This window comes from Prunus dulcis, chromosome 4 (assembly GCF_902201215.1).
Source record: "Prunus dulcis chromosome 4, ALMONDv2, whole genome shotgun sequence".
NCBI lineage: Eukaryota > Viridiplantae > Streptophyta > Magnoliopsida > Rosales > Rosaceae > Prunus > Prunus dulcis.
The window spans coordinates 15,495,332-15,513,712 of NC_047653.1; the positions used below are offsets into that span (position 1 = coordinate 15,495,332).

Below are 18,381 nucleotides of genomic sequence, written 5' to 3' on the forward strand. Positions count from 1 at the left end.
TGAGAACGTAAATCATTAGTCTCTTTATAGATGGTTCAATTTTCCTAGTTTCCCTCTTTGCTTTTAAATTCTCCATTTCTTTGACGATTAGGGATATGAAAATCAAATAACTCAAATGTGTTTAGTTGGTTACATAAATTCTCACCTATTAAATCTGATGAGAGTATCTTTGCATTTTTTTTTTTCTTTTCCTATAGTAGTCTTGACTAAAATCAATGCTGGCAGTAAAAATACCAATTTGAGTAGATAAATCAAAAGTGGTTCCAAGTTGTGATGAGCCTCTTCATAAGATTTCCTTAATAGGCTCACAAGTCAACACTTGGAGCCACTTAATTTATTCCAACTCAATGCAATCTTGAAATTGAATAGTTATATTTAAGTTAAAGATTGGTTATAGATTTCTAATCTTTACTGTTGAATTGTATTTTAAAACTACTAATATATTTAATGAATATAATCCAACGACTAAAATTAAGATTACGTAAACATTCCTTAACTTTCGTATGAATGTTTTAGTTAAGTTTAAATTTAACTCGTATGGCTATAAGATTTTTTAAATATTATTTTTAACCATGAGAAATGGGGAAACGTCTTCAATGACTCAAACTCAGTCTCTGAGTGGCTCAGTCCGCAGATGAAACTCAGATCCATTGCCACAAGTCAACCCACGTCTCTCTCTGACAACAAAACCTTCCAAAACACAACAGACACCCCGAAGATTACCATTCTGCCCTTCCCTCCTCTTCCCCTGTTCTGAACAAAAACGAACCCACTCTCTCTCCTTTTCCCTTTGACAGTGTTTTGACTCGCCCCTCACCCAAACCCACCGGCTTTCAATGGATGCAACCACACTCGACCACCCCTCTGGACCCTCCGATGACTTCGATCCGGGTCTAACCGACTTCAATCCCGGGTCTGACCCGACCCTTTTTTCTTCTACTGGTGGTGGTGGTGGGGCCAAGTACAAGCTCATGTCCCCGGCCAAGCTTCCGATCTCGAGGTCCCCCTGCCTCACTATCCCTCCCGGCCTCAGTCCGACGTCGTTTCTCGAGTCCCCCGTCCTCCTCTCCAACATGAAGGTCTGCTTCGACGTCGTTTTGTTTCGATCCTTGTTCTATTTTCTATTGTTGATTTTTATTTTCTTTTTGGCTGCTGAGGAAAAGCAAATGCTCTTTTTGAATCTTATGCTGTGTTTGGCTTGCTCAGTGAAGTGTGGGAAGTGGGAAGATACATAAAAAATAAACATGATCTTCTAATTTTTATTTTGAAGTTTTTTTTTTTTTTGGGGTTTGAATTAAATGTAAGGCTCTGTTTGGTTGCTGAGAAAAGGAAATGTTGGTAATTGGAGTGTTAAAGTTATTCTACTGCTCTGAGCAACTGAGATTGACTTTGCAGTGAAAAAGTTTTAATTTTGAACTTTTCTCAGGCATTTTCTTGGTGACCAAACATGGGGTATATAGGGAACTGGGTCTAACGGCCTGAGATTTTGCCCCGTGGTATATGCTGTAGGAGGGAATTTTGTGGACTTAAAAAATTGATGTGATGTTGATGATGAGTGAGCTAAAAAGATGCTCCTCCCTTCAGCCAAATTCGAAAATTCTGATTACAATTTCCGTTTGTTTTGTGGCATAACAGTGAATTTAATTAAATGGGTTTGCTGCGAATGTTTTATTTCTTTTTATTTTTCAATAAACCAGTGGGATTTTATATGTGGGTGCTTAGGATGGGACCCGAAGGTTCTGATGCTTTGTTGCTGTTTAAGAGTAATGTAATGCTAGTATTGGCCTATTGGGTCTTTTCTCTTTATGCCTGTATGGATTGTTCGACAGCAATGCTTTGGGAATATGGGGCTTTCATTTACAACTCTTTGAACTTTGTTGTTCTTTATTACTATCGACTGTGTTGTTTTTTCACATAATGAATCTTTCTTCTCTTCTTTTTGCTTTGGTGGTGGGTTTTAGCCTTTTTGTTTGTCTTTGTTTAACGGTGGCAGTGGATGCAAGTACGACAAAAACGTTTACATTTGTGTATGTAGAATAAGGAATAAATGCATCAGCAGGGAAGGAATAGGAAGGCTAGAAAGTTTGTGGGTCAAGGTGTTGATATAAGTCGTCATTGGCATGTGTTTTATGGAGGATATGACCTTCATTGTGCTGATTGTGATTAGAGATGATTGTTCTTGTTCAAAGCTGTTTGCAATAACTTCAGTTATGTGGGTAATCCATATAAATATATTGCTCTTCCAATCTTTAGTGGATTTACTTAAGAAATTTATCTTTTATTTACTAGTATTTGTTTCATTTGCATCGGTAATGAAGGAACTTGTTAGAGTTATTTTGGTAGTCTAGGATGGATGGACAAATTACATCTCTGTTAAGTGATGCCAATCAGAAGAATGCCTGAGTAGTTGTCAGAGTTTCCTGTTATTGAACAGATATGTAACAGTATGTTTAAGTATTGCCACATTAAAAGGGGTTGGAAATTGTTCTGAATCTTCTTGGCCATCTCTCTCTCTTGTTCTTTCGCAAATTTTCTTTTTTCTGTACATGCCTCTTCGGTCCATCAAAAGTCTTCTGGATCAGGAATTCCTGAATGAAAATATATTGTTTCTGATCTTTATAGGCAGAACCTTCCCCAACTACTGGGTCCTTTTTGAAGCCTCAAATGATGTACGGTTCTCTGAGTTCTACTACATATTCAGCAACCACAATATGCTCTGATTTCGATACCTTTGATGAAAGAAATTATGGAAGTTTCGAGTTTAAGCCCCATGCTGGATCAACTATGGTAATTTCTTTATCAATTGTTGGTCATTTATCCTTTTAGTAGTTGCATCTATGAGGACTACGTTTTATTTATGTAGTGAAAGATACTGATTAAATGGTGGCCTAGATCCAAAGTTTAGCTGATTGGTCTTTGGCCTATTTTGTGCACTAACTTAAACTTGCAATATCGGTGGATGTCTACTTAATGCCTCAAAATCTTTTAAGTCCCTGTTCTAAAGCTTAACTAATTTGCTACGGTATTGCTTCCATACTTCCTCTGTGCTTCAAGCGCTATATGATGAGTACTGGATTGGTTTTCTTGTGTCAACTAATACTTTATTAAGTTTTCTACAGTTGTTTTCTGAAAATGCTTTATAGAGAACCAATGTTTTCTGAGGAAACTGGAAGAAGAATTGAAACAAAAGGTGGTAGATGAATCTCTTTGTCGAGATGGACTTTCATATTTCTTTTTGAATTATAGAACAATGATATATCTTGATTTCAGTTCATTATATATCTGAAAGTGTGTCAAAGTCGTTGTAAAGTACTAGTTGCCTAATGCTTCACATTTATTCAAGGTTACTACAGATTATAACCACCAGAGAAATGACCAGTTAGTCCAAGGTCAAGCTCAGCCTCAATCACTCGTGTCTCCACCTTTGGTTAAAAGTGAGATGGCGGTCTCCTCAAATGAATTGAGTTTGTCAGCACCTGTTTGCATGGTCACTTCAGGAGCTAGTGCACCTCCTGAAGGTGATTCAGATGACTTAAGTCAGAGGGGACATCCAAATCCTGGGGTCCAAACATCACAGTTTGATCATAAAGGAAGTGGGCCTTCAGTCATATCTTCTGATGATGGGTATAACTGGAGAAAATATGGACAAAAACACGTTAAAGGAAGTGAATTTCCTCGCAGTTATTATAAATGTACCCATCCTAGTTGTGAAGTGAAGAAGCTGTTTGAGCGATCTCATGATGGACAGATAACAGAAATTATCTACAAGGGTACACATGATCATCCTAAGCCTCAACCTAGTCGACGATATAATACTGGTGCTATGATGCCTATCCAGGAAGAAAGATCTGAAAAGGCTTCCTCTTTGATCGGCCGTGATGGTAAGCATCGGAGTATTTTTCTTTAGCTATTTTATGAATATATGGGCAATAATCTTTTATCAGTAGATATCTACCAATAATCTTGTTCCTTTCTGTAGACAAGCCATCCAGCATATATGGGCAAATGTCGAGTACTAATGAGCCAAATAGTACTCCTGAACGATCTCCTGTCACAGTAAATGATGATAGTGTAGAAGGCACAGGTTCACTATCTAATAGGATGGCCGAGGAGATTGATGACGATGACCCATTCTCAAAAAGGAGGTATAGAGATTCAAGAAATGCTTATGTTTTTCCTGTGTTGTTCATGTTCCCTAACTAACAAAGTGTCAAACTTGTTAAGCAGGAGGATGGATGTTGGTGGGGTTGATGTCACACCAGTTGTTAAACCTATCCGGGAACCACGAGTTGTTGTTCAGACTCTGAGTGAGGTTGATATATTGGATGATGGATATCGCTGGCGGAAATATGGTCAGAAAGTGGTGAGGGGAAATCCTAATCCAAGGTATAGTTTATCATCAGGCAGATGGTTTTCAACAATAATTCTTAGTCATTTCATCTGTTTCAACATGTAGCTTTAGTGCCTCTTTGATAACTTAGTGAATGCTCATAAAATTGCTGGGCGTTCTTCTCTGACCATTAATGGAATTTGATAACTTTCTGATACTCATACAAAAGTTGGGCTTTTTTCTCTGACGGTTAGTGGATTATTCTGAAAAATATTGAGCTAATGATAACATTTATTCAAACAATTAAATCCCAATCTCTCTGCAATGGAACACGGTATTGTAAGGACGGATTTTGGTAGTTCACTCTCCCACCCTCTGGCCGTTTCACACTCAAGGAATAAATACGGATGTTCTTAAATCCAGTATAAGAACTTAGTCTGACAGTTGATAGCTATGATTTGAAAAATTGATGTCTTTCAAATTTGAACTTTTAGCCTTCCATTCTTTTCCTTTTTTTTTTCTCTTTCTTTAAGTGACTGTTTGCATCAAAATTAAGTTTTAGTGTAGGTAATTGTGCAATTCTTTTTTGCTACTGTTGCAATTCTTCTCATTTAGTTTAACTGGAACTTTTCCACCATCTCCCTTAGCCACTTTCCCATTTTCATGTAAGAAAATAGAGGGCTGTGCAGACCCTGCTTATTCATAAAGGACTCCTGAGAAGTGGCACCTTCAGCACAGATGGTTGGGGTATTTGGAATATTGCTAATTTCGCCTGATGTTTTACCCCAGTAATTGCATTAAACGTCAAACTTAAAGGAACAAAAGAATAAATTATAGATGTATTCTAGATCTCTTTCTGTAATTGAACCGACCTATAAATTATTTACCTTGGAATGTAACCTCATTATTTTGGATTGTGTTGGGTTAGAGATAAACCTGCATCATGCTTGTGTAGTGTGTTTGGTTATCATATATGTAAATGTACCCTGCTAACTTTGTAATTACAATGTTGCTTCTGAATAACTAGGAAGTGGTTCTATTACGTGTATCTCCCATATGTGCATGTTCATCGTGTGGCTAATATTTGGCTCTAGCCTTTTTTAAACTGATACTTTTTTCCAACTGGTTTATGGGGTTTCTCATCGTTCTCACATGCTATGCAGGAGCTATTACAAGTGCACCAATGCTGGATGCCCTGTTAGAAAACATGTGGAGAGGGCATCCCATGATCCAAAAGCAGTCATAACTACATATGAGGGGAAACATAACCATGACGTCCCAACTGCAAGGAATAGTAGCCATGACACTTCAGGACCAACAACTGTGAATGGCCCATCAAGGATTAGATCAGAAGAAAGTGACACCATAAGCCTCGATCTTGGTGTTGGAATCAACTCTGCTGCTGAAAATAAATCCAACGAGCACCTGCAACTGCACTCTGAACTAATGGAACGCCAATCTCACACTAGTTCCAATTTTAAGGCCATTCAAACTACCCCTGTTTCAACATACTACGGTGTTTTAAATAGTGGCATGAATCAGTACGGATCTAGAGAAAATCCAAGTGAATCACGTAGCATCGAGATTCCACCTTTAAATCATTCCTCTTATCCATATCCACAGAACATGGGAAGGGTACTAACAGGTCCATAGAATTGCTTAAGATGAAGCCAACAGAAATAAGCTACTTTTCCCCTTCTTTTGGCCACGGGTGAAGGTCAAAGGGCATCTCAATTTGAAAGAAAGAAACAAAAGGTATTCTTCTTTGCCTATTTCAAAGATGTGGTATAGGTGCCTGCTGCGAAATTCCTTCTCTGTCCGATTAATGTATGTGCAACATTTACTTGTCAGGGAATACTATGTACAAATATGAATTAATACTGATACTATATTCAGAGTCATTGACCGCATGTGTTGTAATTCGATCAAATGCTTAAATTTTACAATATTTATAAGAAAGTTTTGTTTCTCTACTTGGCCTGTGTGATGAGCTTATTGAGCTCCTGAGTCTTAAATTTGCTTGGCATTGTGAACCCTGTTGCTAAAGCTTGAGCAATGTAGATGCCGGGGGCGTCTGACGATTGCGAAATTGTTGCTGCAATAAAACGACGAGATAAAAGATAAATTGTACTCATGCCTGTCATTGTAGAATGGTCCCAATGTGAAGATCAATGCTGACCCTGTGAACTGCTGGGACTCTTGTCCTGCTGTGTAGAGGGGTTTGAGCTTTAATTGTTCCATTCTCCAGGAGAGAAGGACAAACGGTTCTCTATAGGCCTTTCAATGTGGGGTAAAAAATTTGCAGCTACTTGTTTTGGAGCCTGTGAAGTAACTTGGTAATCCAACCACCACACAGAAGTACAAGTAGTTTTTCATTTCCTCATACGTTTAGACTAGATAGAATCTATTAATTGACCAAGGCAACAAATCACATGGATCAAAATCTGTGAGGTAAAAATTCTGGACTCTAAATAGAAAAGAAAAAAGAACAGTGAAAAGTAAGAAGTTTACCAAAACAGTGAACACAGCCAATGGGTTCCCACCACGGTGGTGGTGGCTTCCCCTTTCCCCCATTCCACCCCAGTTTGAACCGTTCGAACTCCAATGTAACAAAAAAGAAAAAAAAGAAAAAGAAAAATCATTACAGATGAAGCCAGAAGAAGATAAATTGTGGAGAGGAGAATTATTTGTAGTTTTGTTCTGGTGGCTGGCATGGCAGCATTTTAACTTGCTCTTTAAATGCATTTGTATTTGTTTAATAGGATGCAAAATTCCTTAAATACATAATTTGTCTTTTTGCTTGGTGGATAATGTAGCACCATGCACTCTTGCAGCCACGTTGTGGCCCAAAACTCCACTCCCTGAAGGCCCTGAAGGCCCTGAAGGCCCCTTCAAAGTACACAATTAATTTGTTTTACCCATGCTCAGTCCAAGTTCAATTTCTTCCCCAAAAAAAAGAAAAAAAAAAAGAAAGTATTTTGGTAGTATTTTGCTCTTTCTTCTTAAGGACTTGTTTCATCTTAATCATTAATTTATATTTATTTATGAATATGTCATTTAGTATTTTGTTTTGGTATAATATCCATTTCAGCATGGCTGGTGCTCGACTTTTGAATGCCCGGGACGAAAATTAAAATGTTCTCTGTAGATATTTGTTTGACATGAAAATAAAGGACTAAACTTTTTTTGTATATGCATTTTTCTGGCTTCAAAATAGTATGGATGTAGATGTGTAATATAGAATGTTTAATTGGAGCTTAAAGCCGTACACCAGAGCATGTTTGTATTGATAAGAAATATTTTGGGAGAAAAAAGAATAACAGGGAGACAATGTGTTGAAGAGAAATAAAAAAAGAAAAAGAAGGCGACCCCCTTTTTTTGGTAGATTAGTGAGAAAAACGTGTTAGTGGCTTATAGAAAAGAGTGATTAATGTAATTTCGATTACGATTACATTCAACTTAATGTGATTATCGTTTTTTAGCAGTTATTGTTTTTTAGCAATTTTAGTCTTATTGTCAGATCCAAATTCTTTCATTCTCAAAAGAATTGAACGAGGAGCCGTATGAGGTGAAAATCTCATGTACGGTTCTGTAGAGTGACAGTAAGAGTGACTTATCTGTCAACTTTTCCACTATTCACCCCCAAAAAATCAACCATTCAAACGGAGGATAAAAGAAGTGATCTATTTCAAAAGAAGGAAAAAACAAAAAACTATCAGTTTTATTCTATTTTAATTTTTACTGCGATTACCGTGGCTCCAGTCCTGCCTCTTGTTAATGAAAAAAGATAGTAACAAGTCGCATATTCTTTTATACATCAGCAACAGTATCAAGTATAAGGTATAGTTATGGGTGCATTTGTTTGATTTAAACTCAGAAAGATCTGCAACTTTGCAAAGATAAAATACCGCATCAGTACGAGTTAACTAGAATTCACACAAACACACTCTCACTCAGTCACTCGGTCAATCAAACAGAGATGCATACTTTGTGGGTGTCTTTGAAGGACAATGTCAGGTGCAATGGGAACAAGGTGGCAGATGTAGTTGGCCGGGCATCTGAAATACGTAACAGAAGAAACAGCAGTTCAGGAAAGGCAAATTCTGGTGGTGAAATTGTTCATGGCAAAGAGACTCCGCCCCAAGAATTGATGCACCGGGGAAGCTACACACAAGCACGGCTATATGGTAAGTCTCATAGCTTTGCTCTGGTTTTGCTTTATATTACCAATGACAAAGATCTTTAAGGATTTTGAATTAAGTTTTCAGCAGTAAACTGCTGCATCATATCGTTGCAGCAGCAGCCATCTTCGAAGCGATAGGGAGAACTATAAATGGCGTAAATTCTTCCTTACTCCCTGCAAGAGTCCATAGAGTGAGGTTTTAGATGGAGACAGATGTTGTTTATAATTTTTCATGAAACCTCGTTAAACAAGATACAACGTAATCAAGTAGCTTTTCATCTCCATTTTTAAGTTCCACTTGTTAGACAACCACTAGACCCCATAAGCTTAACGTGTTAGGTAACGACCACAAATATATGACAAGCAAAGCAAACACCATTATCATATTTTACAGTGTTTGCTTTATTACTCTCTTCTTCTGGAATTATTCATGTAGACTGGAATGAAATCCTATATAGATACTATAAACCTAGGACTACCTTTCAATGCTTGTAATTACTGTTTCTTAAGGTACATGTCCTTCTTGTCTTAATTCTTTAATCAGAGCTAGACATTGGAGACCCATCGAGGAATGTCATTGAGATGATTGTCCGCAGAGCAACGGTAAATCCATCAGAGCCATCAAACAGGATTAAAAGGGTCCTGAGGGTGCAGAACTCCATAGAAACGCTTGAAAGGTTTGAGAAGTACAGAGAGATGGTAAAGAAGATGGCCAAAGAGGGATATATGAGCCATCCAAGAAGCACGGTAGATGGAAACGAGCTGTTGAGGTTCTATGGCACAACGGTAGCCTGCTGCAGTGGCAACTTGAAGCGAGTCTCTGAGCTTTGTAAAGCTCCAAATTGTCAAGTTTGCAGGATAATTCAATCAAACTTTTACACAGAATATAGCTTGAGCAATGGGATTCAACTGAGTACAAGTAGTGAAAAATTCGGTGAAAACAGCATTATAATCACAAGGAGGAACAAGATAAAAAGGGCTGTAATAGTTTGCAGGACAATTGCAGGGAGCATGGTTAATATGACAGACAAGGAATATGAAGAGTCTGATTCAATTGAAAGCCAAAAGCTGCTTTCCACTTCAGAATATTTGATAGTGAGGAATCCCTCTGCAGTACTTCCCTGTTTTGTCGTAGTTTTCACCTGATATGTATTTGCTTGTAAGTTGTAAGCGCAACCCTTATTTCCATCAGTAGGCATTATGTAGCACAGAACAGTATATCAAGTTTAGCTTACCAGATTTGTATTGAACTTCCATCGAGATTTTTAATCAGTTTTATCAGGGATTTTGATATTGAAGGTCTGAAGATGTATATGGAAAAAGTTCCATGTATTATTGATGAAGCATAATCTTCTAACATAGTAAAGCTGTCACTCTACAAAAGATATCTTGTCCAACCAAGAAAAAGAAAACGAAAAAACAAGAATACAAATTAGAGCAGAAGACCAGAGGTTCCTCCTCAGGGTTCCATATACAAGACCAAAAGACACAAATGTTCATGTGTTTTTATTTTTTTTTTATAATACAAGTGATATTTTAAACTACAAGGAGGAGGGTGGTTTTCTCAAAGTGTCATGGAGATTCGAACATGAGTTCACTGGTCTGCAAGTGAAGGCCCTTTTCCACAAGTGAAGCACCCTGCTGCAGCTGCTTGTTTTGGAGCAAAAAATTTGCAGCTACTTGTTTACAAGCCTGTGAAGCAACTTGGTAATCTAATTACCACACAATAGGTTTTGAATATCCTCATATACATGCAGACTGCATAGAAACAAACAATTGACGAAGCAATTAACAAATTACAAGGCTATCTATGAGTCACACGGATCAAATCAAAAGTGTCCCTTTAGGTCAATTATATGGACCCAACAAATATACAAAAGAACGAAATACAAACAGAGCAAAAATGTAAGAATTTACCAAAACTAGATGAAAAATCACTGCACAAGAAACCAGGACTCTTGACAAAAAAGGGACGTAGGGCAACCGGGTTTTTGGCTTCTTTCAAAGATTGGCCGGCAGCATCCAGATTTGGTCTTTTCATATAAGACACAACATTCCTTAATTCACACATTTGTCTTTTGCTTAGTGGACAATGGACAATGTATCAGCATGCCGCCACGTTTGTAGCCTAAAACTCCACTGCTATATTTCATTAGTGCAAGTTAATTTTCAAGCAAAACAAGACACAATGCTGTTTGGATTCCAAGATCTTGCTTTGGGAAAATATAGTATTTTAAGAATTTAAGAAAATACGGTACGTAAGTGGACAAAATAGGAGTGAGAAAATCAACACTTATTATTATATTCAATTTTATATTAAATAGAACAAAATAGGCTTTTCTGCAAGCGGCTTGTAGTTCAAGTGGTTAAGAATATTTACCTTTGCGTGTAAGGTTTAAGCTTCAATTTTTCCCCCTCACCCGTTGTCACTTGTATAAAAAAAAATATATATTTTTCTTGTTTTTTTTTTTTCTTTCTCAAAATTGATTCAGGTCCGCAGTTATCAGTATGTGTATAAAATATAAATGTGACTAACAATAACAGGATGGTACAAGGTATAATTATGGGTTATTTTGTTCGTATTAGAACTTTAAAAATCTGCAACTGGCAAGGATAAAATAGTGCAACACTCTCTCGCTCAGTCACACAGAAATAATGCATGCAATGTGGGTATCATTGAAGTAGAATGCGAAGTGTACTGGAAACAAGGTGGCAGATTGGCCGGCCAGCTGAAAGATCTAACAAAAGAAGCAAAACACTACTTTAGGGAAGGTAAAATTTGATAGTAAACCTCCTGCACTACTTGTTCATGGCAGAGAGATTCCGACTCGGTAACCGGCATACCAGAGAAGCTACACATCACAGCTATATGGTAAATAAATGTTTTGCTCTCATTTTGATTTATATGTATGTAGGCTTTTTATCACAAATGGTCATTCACGTTTACGAAATTATCACGAATGGTCATTGAGGTTTTTTTGTGACACTAATAGTCCTTAACGTTTGGTCTTTTTATCACAAATGGTCCCTGCCGTTATAAATTCTAGGGGTGGTTGCGGTTCGGTTATCACGATTTTTTGGCCGAACTGTAAACCGACCGACTATTTACGTTTGGTGTTTTTTAAAACAGTAAATCGACCACGTTTTGCGGTAAAACCACAATTTCAGTTGGTTGCCGTGAATTAACGGTTTAAACCGATTGAGATATTTTGTGCCTTAATTATACAATTTTAAGTCTTTTAAGTTGGATCTTTTTGTGTTATAAAAATCCAATCTTCCATACTTTTGAAGCCTAACTTTGAAGCTTCTTTTGAAGCCTTTTGAGTCCAATCTTCCACAGAGTCAATTAACGTTTTAGGAAATAACTGAAAGGAAAGTCATACAGTCACATTGCTAGATTCATCTCCTGTTACCCTGCATGCCATGCTTATAGCCTATTTAAAGGTCTATAAAGGTTCCCATGGTTCTAAGCCCAAGCAGTGAGAATATTGGAATAAAATAAATAGAACTTAAAACACACCAACTTAGCCAAATTAATTATTAGCAAACAAATTTTAAAGGGTAAATAACGTAATAATTATGTATTTATCAATTAGATTAGGTATGATCATAACCATTAGATTCATCTAACGGCTATCAATTAATTAAAAATACATATTTTTATTATTAATTAAAAAATGTTTGTGGTTTGCGGTAACCGCAAACTTGGAATTTTCCAAACCGCCACCGCAATCGCACTTGCAGTGCGGTTCCTCAACTCGCAAATTGCGGTTGGTTTTCCCGTTTGTTTAGTTCAAATGTGATAATATCTCAGTTGGTTTATGCAGTTTTTGAGTCTAAAATGACACCCCTCATAAATTTTGTTAAGTGTGACCTGAAAGATAAGTGGAGCCCACCTGTTCAATTACATTGTGACATATGGATAAAAAATAATTAAATAAATTTTTAATGAAAATTCAATATTATTTTTTTTCTGCAACTTTTCATCCCCCTTCCGTACTCCATTTCTCTCCTCCTCTGCCCTCGCTCTCCACTCTTTGCTCTCCATCTCTTCTCCCTATCTCCTTCTCCCTCTGTTTTTTTCTTTCCCACTGCCACCTGCAAGAAAATATATAAGATATACAGTTGCTCTCCACCCTTTGCTCTCCATCTCTTCTCGCAACCCGCAACCCATCTCCATCGCATCTCTTCTTGTGTGCAAGGCCAGCGCTCAATGCTACATTGCCAAAGGAACAAGTTAGTCTTGCAGATTGGGCTATACATTGTCGAAAAAAGGGAATTCTCGGCGAAATTATTGATCCACATCTTAAGGCAGGACCCCCTATAAATCCTGAGTGTCCGAACAAGTTTTCAGAGACAGCTGAGAAGTGCTTAGCTGATCATGGACTTGAACGTCCTTCAATGGGTGACGTACTTTGGAACCACGAGTTCGCACTTCAACTGCATGAAAACCCTGATGGAGAAGCAGTTGTTGCTCAAGATAAAGCAAATGATGCTTATGCAATTCACAATTCCACATTGACCATCGAGGAAGAGAGCACTGCAAGTGAGGCTACTGTAGAAGACTTAAACACAAGTGCAGTTTTTTCACAAATAGTGAATCCAAGAGGAAGATGAGACCAATCATGTAAACTATGCCTCGGTCACCTCTTTTCCTATATTGTTTTGTTTTCTGGCTAGGAATTTTCTTTTAGTAGGCTGTGTATTGATATCATGCCTCTTCAAATTTTTGTTTCTCACCTTGGTAGATACAAGAAGACAGAATGGAAACTTTTGCAGAAGTTTTTTGGGGCATGATCCCATCTCTCCACCTGGTAAATACCTATTTTTATTTATTTAAGGAATTTGTCGATTCTTGTTCAATTCTTGTTTTGGTTTCTGTATTTGAAGGAAAATAATGTGGCTTTCAAGTACCATGTGCCCTTAAATATGGCAATACCAATCAGATATGGGCAAAATGACAACACAGCTCATGTAAGCTTGTAAATTATAAAGTTGAAGACCAACTGTACGAAGAGATTCGTTGGGCATGGGTTGCGGGTTGCGGGTTGCGAGAAGAGATGGAGAGCGAAGGGTGGAGACCAACTGTATATCTTATATTTTTTTTCTTGCAGGTGGCAGTGGGAAAGAAAAAAACAGAGGGAGAAGGAGAGGACAGGGAGGAGATGGAGAGAAAAGGGTGGAGAGAGAGGGCAGAGGGGGAGAAAAGTTGCAGACAAAAAAATGGAATTTTCATTAAAAAATTATTTAATTATTTTTATCCACATGTCACAATGTAATTGGACAGATGGGCTCCACTTATCTTCCACATCACGCTTAACAGAATTTATAACGGTAGGGACCATTTGTGATAAAAAAACCCAAACGTTAAGGACTATTAGTGTCACAAAAAAACCTCATGGACTATTGTGATAATTTCGTAAACGTGAAGGACCATTTGTGATAAAAAGCCTATGTATGTATTTCGGTACCATATTCAAATTTCTAAAGCTTTTGAAATTAGTTTTTAACACTAGTCAACTTCTGCATGCACTTAAGAAGGTTAAATTTTTGCAACCTTTCAAGTTATGGACATGCTGAAGTATTTGGAGGCCTTCAGCTACATATGACTGAAGTCCTATCTAGATTAGATAGCTATACACCTACGACTATGCATTTGCCAATGCTTGGAATTAGTGTCTAAGGTGACATTGGAAACCCGTCAGGGAATATCCTTGAGGTGACCGTCCAAGGAGCAGTTATGAATCCTTCAAAACCATCAAGTAGGATCAAAAGCGCCCTGCAGGTGAGGAACTCCATGGAAGCGGCTCGTACGTCGCAATGGAGAGTCGAAGCGAATCTCTGAGCTTTGTAAGGGCCAGACTTGTCAAGTTTGCAGGATAATTCAATCAAACTTTGACACAGAAAATAGACTGAAGAATGAGATTCAATTGAGTACAAATAGCAAGGAATTCGGTGAAAGCACCATTACCATTACTAGGAGGAACAAGATAAAAAGGGCTGTAATAGTTTGCAGGACAATTGCAGGGAGCATGGTTAATATGACAGACAAGGAAACTGAAGAGTATGATTCAACTGGAAGCCAAAACCTGGATCCTACCTCAGAATATTTGACAGAGAGGAAACCCTGTGCTGTGCTTCCCCGTTTTGTCATAGTTTTCACCTGATATGTTGCTTGTAAGCACAGCTCTTGTTTTCATCAGTAGGCATTATGTAGCACAAAACAGTATATCAAGTTTAGCTTACCAGATTTGTATTAGATTTGCATTTTTTTTTTTAAAAAAAAAAAAAAATAGTTTTATGGGGGATTTTAAGATTGGAGGTCTAAAGATGTTTAGTGAAAAGTTTATTACTGAGGAAGCATAATTTTACAACATTGTAAAGCTAATTTAGGAAGAGTTTTATCTCGGGGTTCCATAGGACCATGACACGCATATATTCATGTGTGCTTTTACCTCCATGCACAAGAGGCAACCAGTACTCGATTCATCCAACCAAGATATAAAGCTCCATCTCTCTCTTCAAGCGTATACTTTTCAGAATAACTCTGCAGTAGAGTCTTGATAGTGCCATTTACTAAGGAGCTAAGTGGATAAGGTGAAAAGCCAGCCATAATAAATCTTGACTTCCACTTACTGAGAAGCTCGTAACGTTCTACCCTTTCCATCCCTTCACAAGCTATAATGTTAACAATTTCTCGTGCCAGACAATGCTGCTCAACATTGATCCGCTCCTTATGCTCCCTTGGCAGAGCCACATCAATTGAATCAAAGACAGCCCTGAAATAGCTCAATGTTTCAGCAAAACGGGGAAGGAAAGGGGCTGTATTGGTGTTCGATTCTTGCTCAACAAGAGTCACCACCTTGGGAGACAAGCTCTTAACCAGCCTCAACAGCCGGTCCCTATGATTTTGACAACTCACACTCTCATCTGGCATGTGGTGCAGCATGAAGGCAAAATTCACTGCAATTGCCTCTCCTGGTCGAACCTCAATGTTCTCAAGCTGAACCTCAGAAGCAGAAATTCCAGCTGCATGGAACTCAAAGGGTACATTACATGACTCTGCAAGCCTTGACAACCTCTGTCCCACAAGACCAAGTCCTCCTCCCCGTGCATAAGCTGATGTGGAATCATCAATGCCCGTGATCCTAATCTGTGGGGGTCCTCCAGGCCGAGCAGCTAAAGCCTGGATTAAAGTAATCCACTGGCTGCCTTGAGCTACCTGAAAATCAATTATATGAACTCTACTTTCATCCTTCATAGCTTCTGCAATCGCTCCATTGGCTGACATATACCCAAACTTGAAGTATGGGCAGATTTCATAAAGTATGTGCATGTATGAGAGGAGTTCCGCACTGGCAGGCTCTTTGCATCTTAGGGCTGCATAGATAGAACTTCCTGAAGAAGCCAACCTTGCAACAAGACCTTCCAACATGTAAGCTCCTAATCGTTGGATTGGCTCACCTGAAACTGACACCATCTGACGTAAGTTTGACATCAACAATTCAGTTGTTGACATATCACTATTTGCCAATGCCTTCGCACAAGCGCAAAGGACCTCTTTCAAGTCACCTCTGGAGATCATCTCCATCATTTGTTCCCAGTTCTCTGCTTCTGAAGAAAGCTGGTTAGGCCCAAGCTCATCTGTGATGGCATACATATCAAAGGCATCTAAATCATTTCCCAGCAAAACACTTTCCAGTTCCCTCATTTTGTGCCCCAAGTCATCCGTATCATTTGATAAGCACGACTGGTTGACAGGGGAGCCACAAGACTGGTAGTTCTGCAAATCTGGATGTGATGTTGGACTTCCATTTGCTGAGAAACCTATACTAGATGGAGAACTGTGAACAGGGTGGTAAGTACTGGTTCCTGACGAAGATTCATGGGTGCAGTACTGTGCCAAGTGTTGAACTGAAAGCTGTGTTCCTTGTATAACCTCATCAGAGGATGCTTGGTGGTCAACACTGGGGATAGGAGGCCAAGAGTAGGACTCTGGTTCTTCCACAGGCTGTTCTCCACATCCGTGAGAAACATTTGGGATTATATGTTTCTGTGATTCCTGCATTTTCAGCCAATTCGTTTGACTGATTGCAACCAACGTATATACTAATAAATTGTTATGGCACACAATTTCTCAAATTTAACTGAAAACTCTGTTGTCATATAGAGCGAACCTTGGCTACTTCAAATCATGCAGATGCATCATAATCATCTCAGAGAATTCAAAGAAAACTGTGCTTGGATTTGGTGGTGTATTAAAGAGAGTACATGTTCTGCAGAGAAAGGTAACAAGACAAGTAGTGTTATTAAGATGGAAAAAGAAAAGAATATTTTAACACTCGTAGTGAAAAATATTGAAGCAAAACCCATGTGAGATCATAGCAGCACATTCTACCTACATTTTGTGAACAAAATTTCTATCTGCGATACCAAGTATAGAACTGCTTTCATACCACAAATATTCATCCTTTTCAAACAAGTAAAGTGGGAAAGGAGGAGAATCTTATAGATATCTAGGAATGTACTGTACAGTTTTCTCAGTTTATATCCAGATAAGGGGGGAGAGAGAGAGAGCCTTTTGATGATTCCAGCTCTTTATGACTTTCTTCTCTGAATTGTGAGGGTACTTATCCCCTCCGAATTGAAATTCGTTTTCTATTTTGAACAAATAGTCTAGACCTTGGATTTTAACCTTAGCATTCAAGATTTTGGAAACAGAGAAACTTTAAAACACACAACAAGGCTTTCACTTGGAATTCTGAAGCTATCACCCGTCACCATATCTTCATTCGAACAAACAGATAAGAAGAATTCACAACTCAAACGCCAAGCCACAAACCACCTTTTAAAAACCCATAAATTACTACCCCAGAACAAAAATCCATGCTTTAAATAACTAATTCAAAGCTACAAAATTTACCACCAAGTTATCCACAAAATGCATTCATCCGTACAAAATCTGAAGAAACATATGCAAGTGCAGCAAACATTATAGTAAAAAATCCAACTTGAAGAACACAAAAAGATTGAAAATAAGACTCACAAGGAATTTGGTGAAAACCCAGTTGGGTTTTTGACATATGAATGGTATATGATTATTGCAGCCTTCAGCTTTCGTCTTCTCCTTTGCTTCTTTTGAGTTCATATGAAGATCCAAAGTTTGTTGGTTTTACAACATTGTCTCCTACCTAAAAAATATCTCACTCTTACAGGTACGGCAATGCTGCTTAATTCAAAACCTCAATCTTTCCATCAATTACTCTGCTGCCACTGACAATACTACATTACAGCCCAAAAAATTTATTTTAATATTAGGAGATATTCCATATCCTATTTCTTCTTCTTCTTGTTGTTGATCATCCTCCTGTATTATATACGACCTACTTGTGGTCATGTTTGACTTGTGACGTGAGAGACCATCTAAGGAAATTAGGAAACATTAATGTCTTGGAAAATGCTGAAATTTTGGAGTCCCTGATGGTTATCCTTTTCCGTGGAATTATGTGCCTCAATTAGTCATATGCTTTGGTCACAATTAAAGACCAAAGGCAAAGGGAGCAATGATGTTTGTTTGACTTGGAACATACAAGAATGATGTCTGCAAGATTCTTTCGAGGTAACATGTCGCTGGGAAATTGTTACCTTTACACCTCCCACACGTGAAGGAAGGAGTATGTGATTTATTTATTTATTCAAAAAATTTTTTTTTCCTTGAGATTTTTATTTAAAGTGTATATATACAATGGTCGGCGGAACGAGGTATTCATATCGGAGTGAACTAATTTTTTCTTTTGTGTGGCATAAGAGTAAAGTTAGGATATGTGAGTCGATGATCGCAAGTTGGAATAAACACAACATCATTTAA

At 38.0% G+C, this 18,381-nt stretch overlaps 3 protein-coding genes across 6 annotated transcripts; 2 read left to right on the plus strand and 1 right to left on the minus strand.

Moving 5' to 3' along the window:
* Positions 1-590: 590 nt before the first annotated feature.
* On the plus strand, positions 591-6,289 carry LOC117626250 (probable WRKY transcription factor 20). 2 transcript variants are annotated; one of them, XM_034357914.1, is made up of 6 exons: positions 591-1,079; positions 2,623-2,787; positions 3,344-3,881; positions 3,980-4,145; positions 4,228-4,386; positions 5,494-6,289. In XM_034357914.1, exons 1-6 carry the CDS (start codon positions 837-839, stop codon positions 5,981-5,983), a joined length of 1,761 nt encoding a protein of 586 aa, XP_034213805.1. In that variant the 5' UTR covers positions 591-836; the 3' UTR covers positions 5,984-6,289. The 2 variants fall into 2 exon arrangements, with proteins under 2 accessions (XP_034213805.1, XP_034213804.1); XM_034357913.1 differs by having other exon boundaries at positions 613-1,079; positions 4,225-4,386.
* Positions 6,290-8,309: 2,020 nt separating this feature from the next.
* LOC117625480 lies at positions 8,310-9,659 on the plus strand. Its single transcript, XM_034357030.1, has 2 exons — positions 8,310-8,517; positions 9,058-9,659. The coding sequence occupies exons 1-2, from the start codon at positions 8,310-8,312 to the stop codon at positions 9,657-9,659; spliced, it is 810 nt and encodes a 269-aa protein (XP_034212921.1).
* Positions 9,660-14,829: 5,170 nt separating this feature from the next.
* On the minus strand, positions 14,830-17,835 carry LOC117626251 (scarecrow-like transcription factor PAT1). 3 transcript variants are annotated; one of them, XM_034357916.1, is made up of 3 exons: positions 17,560-17,835; positions 16,691-16,789; positions 14,830-16,600 (listed from the first exon to the last, which is right to left on the minus strand). In XM_034357916.1, the coding sequence occupies exon 3, from the start codon at positions 16,579-16,581 to the stop codon at positions 14,965-14,967; it is 1,617 nt and encodes a 538-aa protein (XP_034213807.1). In that variant the 5' UTR covers positions 16,582-16,600; positions 16,691-16,789; positions 17,560-17,835; the 3' UTR covers positions 14,830-14,964. The 3 variants fall into 3 exon arrangements, with proteins under 3 accessions (XP_034213807.1, XP_034213808.1, XP_034213806.1); XM_034357917.1 differs by having other exon boundaries at positions 14,830-16,575; positions 17,560-17,832; XM_034357915.1 differs by having other exon boundaries at positions 14,830-16,789; positions 17,560-17,834.
* Between the last annotated feature and the right edge of the window lie 546 nt (positions 17,836-18,381).

Coding starts and splice junctions, on each gene's coding strand:
- LOC117626250 (XM_034357913.1), top strand. CDS start 837: ATGGATGCAACCACACTCGACCACCCCTCTGGACCCTCCGATGACTTC. Junction 2,788..3,343: donor CCCATGCTGGATCAACTATG/GTAATTTCTTTA, acceptor CATTTATTCAAG/GTTACTACAGATTATAACCA. Junction 3,882..3,979: donor CTCTTTGATCGGCCGTGATG/GTAAGCATCGGA, acceptor TCCTTTCTGTAG/ACAAGCCATCCAGCATATAT.
- LOC117625480 (XM_034357030.1), top strand. CDS start 8,310: ATGCATACTTTGTGGGTGTCTTTGAAGGACAATGTCAGGTGCAATGGG. Junction 8,518..9,057: donor CACACAAGCACGGCTATATG/GTAAGTCTCATA, acceptor TTCTTTAATCAG/AGCTAGACATTGGAGACCCA.
- LOC117626251 (XM_034357916.1), bottom strand. CDS start 16,581: ATGCAGGAATCACAGAAACATATAATCCCAAATGTTTCTCACGGATGT.